The sequence below is a fragment of the Theobroma cacao genome, chromosome 1 (assembly GCF_000208745.1).
Source record: "Theobroma cacao cultivar B97-61/B2 chromosome 1, Criollo_cocoa_genome_V2, whole genome shotgun sequence".
In the NCBI taxonomy this organism is placed as follows: domain Eukaryota; kingdom Viridiplantae; phylum Streptophyta; class Magnoliopsida; order Malvales; family Malvaceae; genus Theobroma; species Theobroma cacao.
The window spans coordinates 37,128,221-37,147,774 of record NC_030850.1 but is presented as its reverse complement, the minus strand read 5'-3'; the positions used below and the strand labels follow the sequence as shown (position 1 = coordinate 37,147,774).

General features: G+C 37.6%; 4 protein-coding genes across 9 annotated transcripts; 3 read left to right on the top strand and 1 right to left on the bottom strand.

Moving 5' to 3' along the window:
• Positions 2,793-7,591, bottom strand: LOC18614660 (SURP and G-patch domain-containing protein 1-like protein). Of its 6 annotated transcripts, none has more exons than XM_018126493.1 (9): positions 7,396-7,591; positions 6,290-6,734; positions 5,559-5,685; positions 5,348-5,454; positions 4,895-5,038; positions 4,284-4,424; positions 3,998-4,180; positions 3,223-3,401; positions 2,793-3,062 (listed from the first exon to the last, which is right to left on the bottom strand). In XM_018126493.1, the coding sequence occupies exons 2-9, from the start codon at positions 6,705-6,707 to the stop codon at positions 3,036-3,038; spliced, it is 1,326 nt and encodes a 441-aa protein (XP_017981982.1). In that variant the 5' UTR covers positions 6,708-6,734; positions 7,396-7,591; the 3' UTR covers positions 2,793-3,035. The 6 variants fall into 6 exon arrangements, with proteins under 6 accessions (XP_017981982.1, XP_017981978.1, XP_017981997.1 ...); XM_018126489.1 differs by having other exon boundaries at positions 6,290-6,754; positions 7,396-7,577; XM_018126508.1 differs by having other exon boundaries at positions 3,207-3,401; positions 6,290-6,751; positions 7,396-7,577.
• LOC18614659 (putative tRNA (cytidine(34)-2'-O)-methyltransferase) lies at positions 8,689-11,686 on the top strand. Its single transcript, XM_007052512.2, has 7 exons — positions 8,689-8,995; positions 9,079-9,179; positions 9,717-9,785; positions 9,905-9,963; positions 10,393-10,453; positions 10,542-10,595; positions 11,277-11,686. Exons 1-7 carry the CDS (start codon positions 8,818-8,820, stop codon positions 11,553-11,555), a joined length of 801 nt encoding a protein of 266 aa, XP_007052574.2. The 5' UTR covers positions 8,689-8,817; the 3' UTR covers positions 11,556-11,686.
• Positions 12,325-14,788, top strand: LOC108660440 (FT-interacting protein 1-like). Its single transcript, XM_018126481.1, has one exon. It carries the CDS (start codon positions 12,375-12,377, stop codon positions 14,706-14,708), a length of 2,334 nt encoding a protein of 777 aa, XP_017981970.1. The 5' UTR covers positions 12,325-12,374; the 3' UTR covers positions 14,709-14,788.
• LOC18614651 (DNA-damage-repair/toleration protein DRT100) lies at positions 17,804-19,491 on the top strand. Its single transcript, XM_018129925.1, has one exon. It carries the CDS (start codon positions 18,018-18,020, stop codon positions 19,113-19,115), a length of 1,098 nt encoding a protein of 365 aa, XP_017985414.1. The 5' UTR covers positions 17,804-18,017; the 3' UTR covers positions 19,116-19,491.

The window sequence follows — 19,554 nt, the reverse complement described above, 5'->3', positions numbered from 1 at the left end:
ACCTTATCAAAAATTAGTCACGCAATGCTCAAAGTCAGTCACGTAATATCCAAAGTCAGTCACGCAATGCCTAAAAACTAGTCACATAATTTTCAAAAATCACCAAAACTACTGAATTACATTTAACAAAATCAACAACTTCAAACAATACATCATATTCCATTTAACAACATAATTAACGAATATGAATGCTCAAAATATTTAAAAGTTTTTCTTCATATATCAAAAACCACTCTAAAATGCTTAAAAATGCTCAAAACGCTCACAGATTTTCTTCGTGTATCAAAAACTATTCCAAAATGCTCAAAATACTTAAATGTTTTTCTTTCTGGTAAGGAATACTCTAGAGATGAATAATTTGGTGAGGAAAGCTAAAAAAATGAGTCAATTTGAGGTGCAAATCTAAACATATTTAACCCGTTAATAGGTTTCGGGTTGAGACGCGGAGCCAAATAAATGAGTCGATTTCATTAAGGGTAATTTTGTTCAAATTTTAATTCTCTTGACTAAAAACAGTTAAAATTATGAAGAAATCTATTGTCAAAAACACGTTATGCATAAGGCCTATTTAAAAAAAGAATCCATATATATATAGAGAGAGAGAAATGATCCAAGAGAAACATACAAGTAATCAAAAGCTAAAGGCCAGATTATATATGCTCAAGATTTCGGCCTTTTGAGAACACCTACTAATGCTAATTAATTTTCTATATCATTCTAATTCGACCAATGAAACAAAAGAGCCTTTCCTTTTTCAGTTTGTTGGTCACCATCCAACACCAGCAAAGAGTGGCATGGCATTATGCTGAATGGAGCAGCATAGCTAGGCGTGCACTTTCAGTAGCTATTCTGGCATTAGATGATGAGATGAGGTTTGGTTTTGATGATAAAATGGTACTAGCTAGCATTTGTTAATATTGGTATATATATATATATATATATATATATATATATATATATATGTGTGTATATATCTTTTTCCTTCCCTCTCTGTCAATGCACAGAATCAAACAATACTTTTGTTCTTAAATGCCAGATATATTCGAATCTGCCCATTTTGATAGGAGTTAAGAATATTTTAGACAGCAAAATTATAGATGTTCTTTGCATGCTACGCTACGCAATCAGAATTTGGACATACCATTTTTAAATCAAAAGGAACCCAATAACTTTATTCAAAAGTTCATTATCTATAAATCTTGAAGTAAGATATATTGTTTAAGATGAGCTAGCTATCACCAAGAAAAACAAAAAAGGATAAGATAGCTGTACCCTGGAAACATGTTGTGGTGTTGGGTGATTAAAGCGCATATTTGAAGCCACCTTCACCTTGGAAGACTCTCCAAGGAAATTAAGTTCAAATGAAGACACATTGAAAGTACTGTAAAACTGGATATATATATATATATAATAAAATATTACTAACTCTCTACTTAAATTAATTAATCATTACTAGTACTTGTATAAGTATATTTAATTTAGAAATCATTAAATTAATTATGATGTGTACTCAACCTAATCTCTCGGCAAATTAACCCCTTGAGTCTGGGGGCCTTGGCCAGCTGGATTTAGATGTCACTTTTTTCGCAAGATTTGGATCCCAGTTTTAGGAACATGTGATTGGGTAATCCTAATTAAATGAATGATAACTATTTCTATCATTATGCAAACAAGGCGTCCCGCAGCTTCCGCTTGCACTACACTAGTCGTACTGTTGTGATAGATAGAGTAATATATTCCTGTAGCGTGCTTAATTTGTTTATTCATGAGAAAGCTTTCAGGAAAAAAGGAGATGGGATTGTGTAGTATGTGCATCTCGTAACTAAATAAATAAGAGGATCCTACTCTCCTAACAAACCACCATCCATCTTACTTTATTCCGGGCCAGCCAGCCACGACCCTGAGCTTGAGATACGTGGTGAGGTTCTTGTCTATCTTTACAGCAAAGTGAAAAAGGAAAAAATTGAGTGTCTGCACTCACGCACGCACCAAAAGGTTGGAATCAGAAAGACAAAGCAGCCCGATTCAGGAGAGGAATTTATTCTGCCTTTAATTTGGTGATCACTCATGACTTGTTAACTTCTTCTATGAGTGCTAATTGGGAGCATTTACGTCATGGTATTGACACTTGATAGGGTCCAAGTCTGAGTGCCTTCCCGACGCTTCTTTTCTCTTTATATAAAATATATTATGTGTCAGCATGGAAAAGAAAAGCATCTCCCGAATATGGGATCTGAGAACCTAACCTCATCTCATCCCAAGAATGAAGCAGCGGGAATAAAAATCTCCAGGAAAGTGCCCAAATTATAAAAGTAATAGAAAGTTTCAGATCCGGTGCGGTACTCGCCGTTAAAGTTGCAAGCATCAGTTTGTTTGTGGAGGGTAACGGAGCCACATGAAAGTTGTATTTTATTCTTCACTTATCATCCGGTGAATCAAACAGCTCATCTTCTAGTCTCCAATTTTTACTAGTTGAGACAATACTAGCCATTGTCAAAGACGAAAAGAGAGTTTTAAATTACTCTTCTGACTGACCAAAAACCATAAGCTGTATTGTTGCCGGAAGCAAAATCAGATGGCTCTTGGTCATTCTGCCTGCTAAATCCACAATACACAGAGCGGCTAATACGAAATTGCTGCCTTGTGCCTCTAGTGGATAGCCAAAATGGCTTCACAGCCAACCTATTCTATGCTGAATAATAAAGTTGGACCACCATCATTGGCCCCCTCTCCCTTCTCCTTGACACACGGAAAACCAGTTCCGGATAAAGTCATCACCAGAGGAACACAGCTTCCAAATCAAATGCTTTCACTTCCATACAAGGCAATCACCAGTTAACAGTCTATATATTGGGTACAAACACTATTTGTCATTAAACACTAAATAAAAGTAACAAAGGCAGTCTCCCTGGAAAATTCAGTCACAAACCAAAAAAATTAAAATAATAATAAAAATACGATAAGCATTTTTACTACATTTGATTCATTATTGCCTCCAACCAGCCTCCTCGAGTAGATTATCTTCCACAACTTCGTCAATAGTATGCCTTTCGAGGATTGTTCTGCACAAAGGACCAAATATTAGATCAAGACAAATATACCTCTACCACAATAACTTCTGCAGGAATTATTAACTATCTGTGGACAGTTGCCATAATAATTGCACCAAAGGCTAGAATCTTTATATTATAAAAAGGAAAACGCACAAGTCATATCATATACCAGAGGATTTGGTCTGTATCGATAACCAAGCATCATCCGTTTCTTATACTGCTCATATATATCATCCTCTGCAGTCACATCTCCAGGATGATGAGCACCAACCCCCAAATTGTTCATCTTTACATCACCAGCCATGATCGGATCTGAAATACCCTTTCTGGAGCCCCCTAAACCCTCACCTGAAATCCATACAGCAAAGGTATTAAACCTCTCACTTAAGAGAAAAATGAATGCGATGCATAACAAAAGCCAAACTTTTTTTTTTTTCCAAGGACTCAAATCATTGCAGAAACGTAACCAGAATCAGCACAAAAACACATAATCATATATGAAAGAAATCAAGCTTGCTTCACTAAACTGCAGTAAAAAGACCTGAAAGTTAATTCACCATCTGAAGCAATCTCATTAAGAAAAATAAGGCTGAGATGCCTCTTCTAAGCTCACAGCAACAATCTAACTTACTTGTGGTGCTCAAAAATCTCTTCAAGCTTGATATAAAACACATCCTAGATATAGTTGCTAATATACCACAAAGGTGAAATGAACAATAGAAAAAAAAATTCTAGCATTTGTACCAGCACTAGATTGAAAGGTAGAGAAAAGAAAAATTACCATTAAACATTTACATCCTTCATCCTTGATAATTTATCTTATCTCAATTCTCAGGATTCATTATTTAGACCAGAATTTAAATTTTGAGTTAGACACTGTAGGTTAACACAGGACAGAGATTTGAGCAAGCATAGAAGTGAGGCAGAGGGAGGATGAAAATCACCTTCTTTCCAACCCATTTTTGACAAAAGTTTATGCCCAACATTATCAGATTGAATCTTTGCCTTCTCTGCAGTCTCCCGTGCAGCTTTTTGAGCAGCAGCATCGTTGCAGGCAGCCAAAAACTTTTCAAGCTCTTCTGGTGGGATATAATCACCCATGTGATGACCTTTCTTCAAAGGAGCTCCTATGAAAACAGAATAATAAGAATGATATTAGCAGTAGGAAAAAAAACACCACGCTCATGCGAACACACAAGCAGACACACTTCAATCAGGATAAAAATTCACCTTGAAGGGAAGGAGGTGGAGGCATCTCATCTTTGGACTGCTTAGGCAGTCTCATCTTCTCTTCCTGAGCAGCCTTCTTCATGTAAAACTCCATCATTGCTATAGGATCTGCACCTGTTGGAGCACTGGATGAACCTGCAACTTAAAAGAGCATGGAAATATAACTCAGGCAAATAAAATTGTCCATTCATAATGTGTGTTGATATCAAAATCCAACAGCAAGGTAATAATACTCTAAGGTCGTTTATATTAAATTCACTCTAGAAGGACTATATAACGGAAAGTATGATTTATATCATTAAAAAGAATAGCCTGTCACAGGCATAGATCAATACTGAAATACAAGTAAATGAAAATAATAGTCATTATCAAAACCCAACAGCAGGACAATAACACTTCCAGATCAGTTTAATTAGCAGAAAGCATGATTAATATCCTTTAAACAGATAGACATAGAGGTAGAGATATGAAGGAGTTGCTTCACATATGAAACATGAACAACATTTATATCAAAGAACTTGATAATCCAAGATATTGCAAGCCGTACATGAAGGAAAGCCAAACTCACACACATCACATAAAAACAACACAAGTATCTCATGCATCATCACCTGCTCTTCCTGCTGACATCGCAGAAGATCTAGGCTCCTCATTATTCTCATACAAAGCAGAGGCAGGCATTTGATAACTTGATTGCTGCAGACCTGACCTAAGGGAGCTGCTTGTGGACTTAGTAGCTGAAAAGCTCATACCACCTGAATAAAGCAATAATCATGTCATTACAGAACGATCAGGCATATCATCTTCACATATTCAACAATCCTGTATTGTTAAAATTTGTGAAGCCAGTTCCTACCCTAATTGTGTATTAACAGTAATTCCAATCTTTATTATCTGGTGTATAACCAAAGATTAAAGTGACAAGCACAAATAATTGCAAAGGGAACTATTTACATCAAACAAACTTCCACAAAGAATTATAGTCAGAGCTCTAAGCAGATAACTTCAAAAAATTGCTACCTAACACTATGGTCAAGGGGGAAAAAAGAGATTGAGATACTAACCACTTTGAGGAGTTTGAGATTCCTTGTTCTGTACAAGAGCTTTTTCCTCTTCAGCAAGCCGGAATTCATAGTATTTGTAATCAGAACAGCTCTCATCAAAAAGGAATCTGCAAACATGGTAAAATATCAAACACACAAAACATAGGAACCAAAAAGAAAGAAAGGGAAAAAAGGAAACAGAACAAAAAGAATGATGCAAAAACAAACATACTTAAAAGGTGTGTCTCCAGGGTTTTTTTGCCGTGTAATATGCTCAAACTGCCTTCCATTTTTGGCAACAAAACTTGCTAGTTTGTCTGCAACTTTCTTCACATTGGGATCACTTGGGGAAGGTAGTGCTGCATATCACTTATAAAATTGATTAATACCGAGAGCATGAAGAAGAGAATGCAAATTACTCTTGTAGCAGGCGTGCCACATATTCCAAATCTTTCATTGAACATCTCTTTCCACCAATGTTGATTGGTACTTAAGGTATAAGCTGCATTCATGAGACAAGAAATATTCAAGAATGTTTTGCCCTCTTCAACCATCATTTTAAGATCAGAGAAGACTTATGGCCAGATGACTTAATAAATCACAGCAGTTAATAAGGGGGGCTATTTAACTTAGACATCTAGTAAAAATTTTCTTTATGAGAAGAGAAGAATATATAAGATTTCTGATAGAAGGAATTCTTTAGCTGTCTGAAAGATTACAAGTTAATAAAAAACAAAATCGTTCTAGAGTTCTGGTTGAGAAGAGGATACAACCTAGACCTCTATTTATGTCAGTGAGAATATGACAGCAAGCAAAATAAGTTAGTAATTCAAACATTCATGTGCGCATTCTAGTTGAAAATGTATCCCAACATTCAGCCTAAGTATGTAAATCCTTAAGGACCACCAGTCACCAACTGCCACATGACAACATAAGTACAAAATTTATAAAAGCAGTAATTACCAACATCCACTTGTTTTGATGCTAGTTCGGAGGTATCTGCTTGACACAACTTTTGCCGCTTTACGGGTGTGTCATCTGACAACTTTCCTGCATCTTGGTCCTCTTCATCCTCGTCTGCAGCCAACTTAACAGGAGGTGCCACAAGCTTTGACTTCTGTTTCAAGCTGAATGCAAGTTTGCCCCCAGAAGAAGTTTGGGAGGTCTTGCGTGCATCATTGTGCTTAAAATCCATGGAAATTTTGTTAAGAGCAATAGCAGGCTTGGGAGCTGAAGACCCTTTAACGATTTTGGGGGGTTTAGATTCCTCTAAGGCAGCAGCAGCTTTGTCTTTTTCATCCTTCTGTTGTTGAAGCTGTTTAAACCTCTCCATGAAGGAACCATCATTAACAAAAAGGCTAGATGGCACTCCTTTCTCCATTGGCTAAGAGCCAACAACACCTAAACACTGTTTACAGGAAGTCACTGCTGGACAAGTAAAGCTTCCAAGCTATTTAGATATCGCAGTGTATATTAAGGTCTAACTGGTAATAATAAATTGGCTAAACGCAGATATGACACAAAAGTATGCTGACCCGTTAAACACGAAATGTCAAATTCACATTGACAAAAGCAGAATTGAGAATTAAGCCTCTACTTTTCAATAACCAAACATAATTACAACATCAAAAAGGCTTATATTCGTATATTCTCACTTCTCAATGACAATGAGCACCTGATCGACTCCTAAACTTCAATTTCGCTTTTCTTTTTTTCTTTCAAAAATTTAGCAATAATTATTTTCAACCAAAACATAATCTTCTTTTTAAACCTAGTCTTACAGATAAAATTACCCTATAATATATAAAGATATGTTAGTACTAGTTTCTTTCATGACACCCAACAAACAACACAATAAGAGCAGATCTAGGAAACATCCGATCCGCCGGAATACACATCCAACGGCCGTCGCATACGGCAGAAAACGATTTAAAATTTCTTAAATTCCGCACCACAAGTAACTCAAAAAGAGGAACAAAAAAAAGGATGACGCCGACGAATCAACGGTGGCGGCAACGACTGGACCAAAGAGGAATTGAAGAAAAAAAATTGAGATACATAAGGCTTACCTGGTGAGGAGAGAGCTATCGTCGTGTTGATCTGAGCCTTCCAATCATATAAACAAGAGAGAGAAAGGAAATTCTAATAATTTTAATTTTAATTTTTCTAATATATATTTATAATTGATGAAGAGAAGTCGGTTAGGTTTGCAATAGAAGATGCGCACCCAGCAATGGTCGACGGGTCACCACAAAATACACAAGTACTTCTATTCTCGTCTTCTTAAATACGGTTTTATATATTTTTTTAATTTTGATTTTATTTTTTATTTTAAATTATTATCGATTGAAATATGAAAAAAAAATACTTTCTAAAAATCTTAAATGAATAAGTTTTCAATTATATTTTTATAAATATTTAGTTTCAACGAATAGAATACAATTTATTCATTAGCATTATTCTATTAGTATAGATTATTATCATTATATGTTATTTTAAGTTATAAGTATAGTCTAATCTACTCTTTTACATTTTTCTTTTAGTAAAGGTCTAATGTATTTTCACGCTCACGGAGAGCATTTGATGTCGATTACACTTAAAGCTCCAACTGAAGGCTATTAAACCCATTTATAAAAATATTCTCCAGATAATAAACTTCATAGTATTAGCTTACAATAACATGAAATTGATTTTTATCAATTATTTGATTCATTTTAAAAGACCTTTAAATGCATTATTCTTATATTTTTAATCCGTGATTGGTAATATAAATGTTATATACTTATTTACTATATACTAAATTGAACATGAACACTATAGTTAATTTTATTTTATGTTGATTGGTTTAATTCATTTTTTATACATTTAATATGTGACATATATAAAATATCTATTTATAACTATTAATTGTTTCCATGAAACTTGATATTAAGCGTCGGTTGATCGTCACACGTGTCAGTTGACAAGCATATATCACTACGTAATTGCCATCTCTTGTTATTAGACCAAAAGATGACGTGTCTTTACTAACTCTAAATTTCATAATTTCCAAAAAAAAATCCATAAAATGATATTAAATTTTAAATAAAAATTTATTACTTCGTACGAATTACACCAAGATTTTAACTTCTAACTATACCAAGATTTTAGCTTTAAATATTTTAATTTTTTAATCTATAATAGTAGTATTTTTACAAAATATATTGAGTCAAGTACTTCTTTATAAAGTTTATGAATTAAGATCATAGTAGGAAAAAAGAAAGGAGGGTGAAAAAGGAAAATACTTAAAGAAAGGAGATATATTTGTGATATAAGAAATGTGGGAGGACGTTAATGCAAAAAAAGACGACTAAACAATCATCCACTCTGTTTCTCTGCCCATCTTCGACAGTCTGTCTGGTAATCATCCCAGAAAGCAGCAAGGCCAAGAGGTAACTAAAAGTACAAAGTGCAGAGAGAGAGAGAGAGAGAGAGGCAGAGACTGCAATTTAATGGAAAGAGGCACTCTGAAGAGCCTAAATGCTGTAACTGCAACCCCTCTCCGTTCCCATTTTTTAAGCTATAGACCTTCTCTAATCGCCTCTTTCTATGGGAATGGGGCTCAAAAACCCAAGACCAAGTTTCACCCTGCCCTCTCCTTCCAACGCCGCTCTCCGTTATGTTCTATGTGTAAGACCCTTCTCTTTCTCTCCCTCAAGTTGTGGTTTTTTATTCTTAAATAGATAAATTGACTACCTTTCTTGTGGTTGTAGCTGAAACAGGAAATGGGAACTCTCTGCCTGGTGGGATCGGCAAGGCTGTTTCTCAACTTTCTCAAAATAAACTTCTTCAAGTGGTGTTAGTTTCTCCTCAGGTATACTCTCTGTAAATTTATATCTCACTTGCATTCAAATATATGAGAATTTGAATGTAATTAAAATCAACTTGTTTTGCCTGGATGTAGACTATTTCTTCCCATAGCTCTTACTCTTAACTTGTCCATCTGATTTGTGGTCTCGGATTCTCGACCAAAGTGCATTAAATTAGATAGTGTCTGGTACTTAACTCACAATAGCTCCTATTCTTTGTACCTTATCAAGTTTACGGTTTACACTCAATAGTAAAAGCTACTCATCAAAGTCTGTGACTGTGTGCCCATACAAATTAAAAACGGGATTAATGATTCTGAATTAATCCATTCGTCCGATTACTTCATTTTGAATTGTGCAGACAGTTTCCAGAATTTCCAGCTTCTGCTTTGTCTCCTTTTTCTTATTTCCTCCTCATTAAATACAGTCAATAAGTTTCCAAAGGCGCTAAAGTCATAATTTCTCCATTTTCTTTTCTTTTGGGTTGCAGACAACCTCAATTTCTCAAGGCTGGATCTGAGATTTTCTATTGTCCTTGGCAGATTCCTGGAAATGTAGGTTGCATTGCAAGAACATGCGCAGCATCAGCTGTGGGCGTACACCTAGTTGGGGTATAAATTGCAAGTTTAACTTTTTTTCAGCTCAATTTAATTTATTTTATTAATGTTTCCCTCTTTCATACTATTTTTACTAAATCTGACCATTTAAGATGCTTTTGCTGCTTCTTCAGCCATTAGGATTTAAGGTAGATGATACTAAACTGAAGCGTGCTGGACTGGATTACTGGCCGTATCCAAACATGTCTGTTCACTTTATACCAATTTCCCATTGATTATCCTCAATGATCTTCAATCTTTTTCTTTATATCCTCTAAATATCCACTGTTAGCTTTTAAACAACACAAGCATAAGCTGAAATGCACGGACAGTCTTTCTTTTAAGGTTCTTTTCTAGTGGGCAACTTCAGTGTATCAATATGCTGTTTGACATATATTTTTCTATTCTCATCTTTATATATAGTTAAAGTTGTTAACTGCTGAGCAAGACTTTTACATGCTTCATTCAGCAAAATAAATTAATTATTTGCTGACAAATTTTCAGATTTGTAGCCTCAAAGGTTTTCCCTATTGGCTTTATACACAACTCATGTGATCAACTTCATTTATCTTCAAACTTTGTATGGATGTCTCCTGTTTTCACCAATAACTTTGATGTTTAGATATGTTGTTGTTAGAGTACATCACTCATGGACAGAGTTTCAAGACTATTTCAAGCAACAGGTTTTTCTCTGTCCCAACAGTGGATTTAGAAAAGGTCTGCATCTTTTGTCATTAATTGCCTCCATATATTTTTGGTCCTATGTTGCAGGAAGGGAAAAAGAGGTTGCTGGCTTTTACCAAAAGAGGAACTGCAATTCATTCAGTATGTTTCCCTTTTTTTTATTCTCTATACATGGTATATGATTTCTGATTAAGATCATTTGTCATTCTAGAATTTTCTGTTTTTTGCTATTGTTTTTGTATGTTATACCTATTTCTTGTCTTGATATCACATTATGTCATTTCTCCATATTATCTTTTATGTTACTGTTAACTACTTGCAGTTGGGCTGGCAATTTTGAGATGTCATTAAGTTTCCTGGTCAATATTGCAGACTAGAATGCTATATGATGCACAATTTAACCTGCAAGCACTGCATTGCTATAATTTTGGTTAGTCACTTACACTCTAGGGCGCAGGCTCTAAATTTTTTGACCCTAGTCAATCAAAGACATTGAATATCCTGTGAGGAGGTCAAGCAAAGCTCTAAAGTTGCTCTATGCCATTTTCCTATGTTCAAGGACAGCCATCTAAATTGATGCTTATGATAATTCATTGGAACCATGGAGAGGCAATAATTGTAAATGGCATTTAAATAATGGCTAGTCCTTTCAGTTTGTAGTTCTAAAGGGAAGTCTGGTATGTCCTTTGCACTGAGTATCAGTATTTTTTTTGTACCTGCACTTCTGGTGACAAATATTCATGAAGTTATAGTATTTGTTCCTAACAGCTAATCTTAATCAAATATTCATGAAGTTGACTATAGCTTGTCATTGTTTTGCAGGACTTTTCATACAGAAAAGGTGATTATCTGATATTTGGTTCTGAAACTTGTGGCCTACCGCCTGATGTATTGTTAGATTGCAAAAGTGAAACCTTTGGTGGTGGAACCATTCGGATTCCAATGGTTGATACTTATGTTAGATGTCTGAATCTCTCTGTGAGTGTTGGAATTGCTTTGTATGAAGCTTCTAGGCAGCTGAACTATGAGCAGCTTCAAGGGCCCTCTGGAAATTGTAGTGATACTGAACAATCATTCCTGACTGAGGATATTTTTGCTTAAATTTGTTGTATCCATCCAAAATTTTGGACCTCTATGAATTGAGATTTTTCATGGTGATCATGACTTTAACTGTGAGGGTGAGGAAGGGGTATTAAAGGAAAAAAAAAACTGCGCCCAATATTTTAACGACTCCTCCAAGTCTACTGACTTTCCTCTTACTCTTTCCTTCTAGGAACTTTCCAAATTGAATGCACTACGTATCTATATATTTTCCATTATTGCTTAACCTTGCATCGAAAGAAAAGTAGGGTTTGTGTTTGTCTCCTTCAACCTTTGCTCTTGTTCTTTTTCCAGGGTAAGCATTTCGGCCCTTTGTTTCTTGGGCTCTTGTTGTTTTGTAGTAGTCCTTATATAATTATTATTTTTGTAGTATTCTTGGTTGTGTTTTGCAGTCTTTGTTACGTGCTATGTTTGTAAATCTTCTTTGATTGCAAAAAGAAAAAAGGTTTAATCTCTATACAGATTAATTCTCGATCCTTTCACAGCATCAAACAATGAAATTTTCTTGTTTTTTACTCGCTCCGTTTCTTTCTCCTTGTCCTTGCTTCAGTGATAAGTAAGCATGTACGCACCAATAAGCGTAATTAATTTATAAATATGGAAGTGGAACTGTGAGAGTCCTAGTGTAAAACAACAGTTTGGACAAAAGCCTAAACTTCTATTCGTTCAAAGGCGTTTAAGTGGAACAGTTTCTCCTTGATGTGGATGAGGGGTGGGTTTTTGTCGTTCTCGCTGATATTGCAGTTTTGATGTAAGCATTCAGCTTTTCCATGGAATTCTCTTAACGGTTCATTCCCTCCAATTTGTCCAGCTTGAACAATGCCGCCAGAAGAAGAGCCAGACTTTTCTTTGAAGGAGACCAAACCAAACATTGGTGGAGGGAGAGTTTCCGGTGGTGCAAAGCTCACGTCCTCATTCGACCTCGTTGAGGAGACGCATTTTTTATTCGTGAGAGTAGTGAAAGCCAGAGATTTACCATGGAACAATGCCCGTCGCACTTGTGACCCATTTGTCGAAATTAAGATTGGAAACTATAGGGGAACGACAAAGTTCATGGAGAAGAAACCAAACCCAGAATGGAACCGAGTGTTTGCCTTTCGAAAAGAACGCATTCAGACCTTATCTGTGGATATCACCGTGAGACAAAAAGAATCCGTCAATGATGAGTTCATCGGTGCGATTAGCATCAGTGTGTCCGACATTCCTACACGTGTTCCACCTGATAGTCCACTAGCACCGCAATGGTATAAATTGGAGGACAAGAACGGGGTAAACATGGGCAGAGGAGAGTTGATGTTGGTTATTTGGTTCGGGACACAAGCTGACGAGGTGTTTCCTGATGCTTGGCATTCGGATGTAGCAACTGTCAGTGGTGAAAGCATTATAAATACTCGTTCCAAGGTCTATCTTTCACCTAGACTTTGGTATCTTAGAGTCAACATAATTCAAGGACAGGATTTGGTGACTCCAGATAAGAACAGGAACCCGGAGGTTTATGTTAAGGCAAGTTTTGGGAATGTGAACTTGAGGAGTAGAGTTTCGCAAGACAAGTCCGTGAACCCTAGATGGAATGAAGATCTGATGTTTGTTGCGGCAGAGCCATTTGATGATCCTCTGATTTTGACCGTGGTGGATAAACTGGGAAATAACAAGGAGGAGAGCCTGGGAAGGTGTGTGATTCATCTATCCAAGGTGTACAAAAGGTGGCTGCCTGAGCCAGTGGCTGCGAAATGGTTCAATCTCGAAAAAGTTTTAGTGGAGAAGTCGGGAGAGGTGAAGGAGCTCAAGTTTGCAAGTAAGCTTCACATGAGGATATCTCTAGATGGCGGCTATCATGTTTTTGACGAATCCATTCACTGCAGTAGTGATTACAGAGCAACATATAAGGCGTTGTGGACACCAACAATCGGGGTCTTGGAGTTGGGGATTATAGGTGCCAGTGGCTTGGCTCCAATGAAGTCAAGAGATGGACATAAAACTACTGATGCTTATTGTGTGGCAAAATATGGGCCTAAGTGGGTAAGGACAAGAACAGCAGTCGACAGTTTTTCTCCCAAATGGAATGAACAATACACTTGGGATGTTTATGATCCATACACGGTCCTCATGATTGGAATTTTTGATAACTGTCACCTGCATGGAGAGGACATGCTTGGGGGTCCAAAAGACCCGACCATCGGGAAGCTAAGGATCCGCTTGTCTACACTTTCTACCAATCGAATTTACACATATTCATTTCCACTTATAGCTTTGCAACCCAGTGGAGTGAAAAAGATGGGAGAAATTCAGCTGGCCATGAGATTCACATGCCCATCTTATACAAATTTACTTGCAGCTTACACAAGAACTTTGTTTCCCAAGATGCACTATACTCACCCAATGTCCGTATACCAGCTTGATAGTTTAAGGCAGCAAGCCACTCTTGTTCTATGTTCGAGGTTGAGCCGCACCGAGCCGCCATTAAGAAAAGAGGTTGTGGAATGCATGTTGGATGCAGGTGGTCAAATGTGGAGTCTGCGAAGAGGCAAGGCTAACCTTCAGAGACTTATGGCGGCATTTAATGTATTTGTGGAGGCATGGAAATGGTTTGATCAGATACGCAAGTGGAAGAACCCTGCTGCAAACGTTTTAGTTCTCTTGTCGTATTTGATTATGTTGTTCTGCCCAAATTTGATATTGCCCACACTGCTCAGCTACTGCTTTTTGATTGGGATTTGGCAATATGGGAAGCGGCCACGAAATCCTCCGCACATGGATATCAAACTATCTCTTGCAGATTCGACAAATGCTGATGAACTGGATGAAGAGTTCGACACATTTCCATCTTCTAGACAAGGTGATGCACTCAGAATGAGATATGATCGATTGAGAAGCATTGCAGGAAGAGTTATGATTATGGTTGGTGACTTGGCAACTCAAGGGGAGAGGTTTCATTCGCTGTTGAGCTGGCAGGACCCGAGAGCTACTGCTATATTTCTGGCCTTTTGTCTCATAGGTGCCATATTTTTCTACTTGAGCATGATTTCCTTGAAATATTTCCTCCTCTTTGCTGGCTTATATGTGATGAGACCTCCAAGATTCGGCCTTGATGTTCCTTGCGTACCCCAAAACGTCTTCAGGAGGTTACCCACGAGAACAGATTGCATGTTATGAGAAAGAAACTTTCATTCTTATTTATCTTGATGTTGCAGTAGTAGTCTTTGGTAATTTTGGACCCTCTTGTTGAATTTAAATGCCCTAAACCAGATTAAATAAGGATTCTCATGAAGATGATTTAGTATAACTTGAATATATGACTGGAGAATGAACTTCTTGTTTGCCAGAAGCCGTTGACGAGTCCTGAAATTCCCATTCCAGGAGCTGGGATTAGGATGGGATACTAGGTCTGGTCCTGGTTGGCCCAGTATCGAGTCTGTCTAAGGTTTTCGGCCCGATGCATTGGAGGCTACCCTGAACCATCCGATTCCGATGCTTCAAATAACTAGCTCCAAACCCAAATTGTTGGGGCCAAAATCTATGGGGTTACATGGAAATGCCCATGTAACCCATCTAATATTTTCCATTTTTAGGTATGAAAGAGGGCAAAAAAGCCCAACTAAACTCTGCCTAATTTATCATAATGCAACACATTAACTAAACCAGGAGGAGGATTTTCTAAAAGAGTAGAGCCAGGGCCATAACTTTGATCAAGATTTGCCAGAAAATCTAATACTAATATATGACAACGGAATTAATCAAAAAGTAAAGGAGGATGGACATATTTTTCTCTTTGCTTTTTGTCATTTGCATGCACTTGAAAATTTTACGAAATGGCATTTTTCCAAGCCGATCGACCTGTAATGGCAAAAGTAAATGCGTTAACAACCTAGCTAGCTTAGCTACCCAACCCAAGGCCAAGATCTCATGCCTCTGTTCTGCTCTATTCACCTTAAAAGTATAATTCAACGTCTCATCTCATGCCTCATTGGTGGTAGGGTTTGTCTGTCCTTATTTGCATGTGAGCGCTTTGAATCATGTCCTCGGGACGACACCATCCCATGTTCTCTCCTCAGCTCCGAGGGACCATTGTTTAATCTGTGTGTCGGAGGTTGGACCAGTGTAGCCACGTGGCTCCTTACCAACCTATTGATCTTTGACACCCCTTGTCAAATCCTCAAGGTTGATCAGCTTCAAGCAAGCTTACTCTAATATATATATCTCATTTGTGTTGATGCCCGCCAAACACATATAAAATGTATGATGCTTATTAATGTTACATATACAGGAGTAATTGATAACGACGATGATGGTTCCAAGTGCGATGGATACGAGTAATAATGACAAATTATATTGTAATGATTTCAGAATAAGAAGTTGGGGGGTTTTACATTTAGTTAATTGGGCTGCAAATGCCCCTTGCTACTTGCTTCATCATTAACATTTGCCTTCCTTAGGCGCTCACCACACGGTCTATCATTGAGCTAGAGAAAACCAACACTAGGTGGGCAGGAAAATGGAGCACAGAAAGAGAACAAAAGTGGCCTCCCAAGTCCCAATCGCTCTAATTTCTAATTTATAGGAGATCTATCTTCAATTATTACCATATATAATTCATGCTAGTGGTTCTTTCTTTTAACTACGGAAGCTTGCTTGAAATCATCTTGGTTTGCTTTTGGTATCGCCATCATATATATATATGCCACTGTGAAAGACAAATATTGCAGACTGCAACGTGAAATATGGGGTAGGGTAGATCTTACTGTGCATAAAGCAACTCCAAATCTTATCCCAACAGCTGCAGCTGGAGCCTGGACCCCAGGTGACTGACCACTTGCATGTGTACTTTAAATAATGTATGGATACATCGTCGCCGCCGCTGGCCTTAAAATGCCCGAACTCCAAAGGATGCCCACACCTTTGGTTTCTGACGATATGGAAAGTGAGACATTGGCCTAATTACAATCTCATCGATCTCATGTGTAAAACAAGTCATTTCATCCCACTTTGTGAGCTGGAAACGAAGATTAAAGGCAAACCGTAATAAAGGCTTTGCACACTTTCAACCAAAACGAATACAAATACAAACTAATTGGCATGCAATGGCCCTTCAAGCACATGTATATGATAAGTTCCAGTAATAACCAATCAAATCATATATATAATTAAGAAAGAAAAAAAATTGCAAATACAACAGGTTCATGATCTAAACAATATTTCAAGTTACCAGAGTCGAAGGCCCCAATTATTAGCTTGGAATTAGTGTTTCTTTCTTCCTTTTTACATTACATACATGCATACATACATATTTCGACTCTCTTGATGTTCTGGAAATTATATAGCCAAAGGGCAGATTATATACACCGGCCCCGCCCTTGGAAGACTTGTTTTACTTAGTTCATAGAATGCAAAAAAGAGTAACTTTTCAATCATCAAAAGGAAGAATTGAGTGCTGAAATCATGGTGTGGTTGAAAATAGCAACGACAACCGCACCATGCCCTAAATCAATCTTGATTAAAACGTTTTTTCCCCATCTTTTAATTGGTGAAAGAGGATAACAAATTTGAAAGGAAACATAATGATAAGGTAAGAGGGGACCCCTCTAAATTTGGTTTAAAGAATTACCCTCGCATTGCATGAGTTACATTAACTTCGGCTCTTTTCGATATGGGGACGAACGAACTTGAGAGAGGCATGCATGTGATGTTGAGCTCCAAGTTTTTCCACATTTTCTATTGATCATTCATACTATAAAATGTGACACTCATAATCCTCAAATCTTGGCAACACTGATATCAACCCTTGTCTCTGCCACGAGTAATTGCCATAACACATGAATCCTTAATTAATTTTCACCTTGAATTAATTAATTAATTAATTCTATATATTCTACCATCAAGAGAAGGGTCGGAATTAATGTATGTATATATAGTTTGCATATCGATTCTTCACCATTTAATACATGTTATTATTAATTCTTAAAATTAATTAATTGTTGTACAATATATATGAAATTAAGAGTATGTATTAATTAGTGTTTGAGACAATGTGATCCAAAAGTTCATTCATTGCATTTTACAAGTAACAAAAAAGTATTTAAAGTTGTAATTGAAGTAGCTAGGAAATAATCAATGATGAATACTAGTAGTAATAAATAAGGGAAGGGAGAGTAAAACGACCCAACCACCCTCTTCAATGCCCTCCATTATCAACTTACTATTTCAAGAATGTTTCGTTCGTACATCTCCATGTGCTGCGTTACCAATTAACATAACAGCAGTACTAATTACCTAACCTCAGCTCCCAAAACCTGTATATAATATTTCCCTAATCACTCCATTTGGCAAATCCTCTCCTCACTGTCTTTCACCCTTCCCTTCTTGCACTTTCTCTTCATCTTCATTTCTGTTTAGACCCAAAAGGCAAAACCACATTTTTCATACACGAAAAAGGAAAGGGAAAGCATTTCGTAGACGCTGAGAGAAATGGGGGTCTCCACGGCCATAGTTTTGTTGGTAGCCTTCTTTGCCGCTGTTAATGGCTGCCCTCCGTCTGACCGAGAAGCTTTGCTAGCTTTGAGGTCGTGGCTGAAGGAGCCGTACTTGGGCATCTTCGACTCGTGGGAGGGCACCGACTGCTGCTCCAATTGGTATGGCATCAGCTGCGACCCGACCACTCGACGAGTCACAGACGTTTCCCTCCGAGGCGAGTCGGAGGACCCCATTCTCCAAAAAACGGGACGCTCAGGTTCGGGCTTCATGTCGGGTTCCATAAACCCTTCCATTTGCAAGCTCGACCACCTCACCACTTTAATCATTGCTGACTGGAAAGGCATCAGTTGGGAGATCCCTCAGTGCCTGGCTTCGCTACCCAACTTAAGAGTGTTAGATCTTATTGGCAATTCCCTTTCCGGAAAAATCCCACAACAGATAGGGAATCTCCAGAAGCTCACTGTCTTAAACCTCGCAGACAATAAGCTAAGTGGAGAGATCCCAAGCTCCTTAGTTCAACTCTCCAGTTTAAAGCATCTGGACTTGAGTAACAACCTTTTGACAGGGGAGATTCCTGCCAACTTCGGCAACCTCAAGATGCTTAGTCGTGCATTGCTGAGTCGAAACCAGTTAACCGGGAACATCCCCAGTTCCATAGGCAACATGTATAGGTTGGCTGATCTGGATTTGTCATTAAACAAGTTATCGGGTCGGATACCGGAGCAGTTGGGGACAATGCGGGTGCTTTCCACGCTGAACTTGGATAGCAACATGATTAAGGGTGAAATCCCGTCGGTTCTGTTGGCGAATACGGGCCTGGGGATTCTGAACTTGAGCAGAAACGCTCTTGAAGGCAACATACCTGACGTTTTCGGGCCCAAATCGTACTACATGGCGCTGGACTTATCCTTCAATAATTTGAAGGGTCCTGTGCCTAAGTCCATATCGTCGGCAAAATACATCGGGCATTTGGATATGAGCCATAACCATCTTTGTGGGCCCATTCCGTTGGGATCACCGTTCGATCGTCTTGAGGCATCATCTTTCAACAGCAATGATTGTCTGTGCGGTAACCCGCTCAAGACTTGTTAATCCATGTTGCCTTGGGGTTGGTAATTTCTTTTCTTTCCTTTTATTTATTTTTCGGTTTTATCAATGGAAATGTGATGATGAAAAAGTAGGTCTAAGTGTGGTTAATTATACTTTTTTTCTTCCTTTTAAGGTTAATCTCATGTAACCATTTTTAAGGTCTAATATCCTGTACTGTCCGATCCGATCCGATCCTATGTATATCATATGTAAGGGTGTTTTAATTAGTTGAATGGAAGGGACAAAGATTATTGCGACAGCCGCGTTGCGGATGCACGTGAAGAACAGCCAAAAGCTTTAAGCTTGAGATGGTGAAATATCATATCTTGTACTAGTCTACTTTATTTGGATGCAATACCATTGAGCTACTGCTAGTTATCAAGTTGTGTTGGGATCCTGGACAAGATGATTTTAGTTTCAACAACTCCTAGGCAGGGTTTAA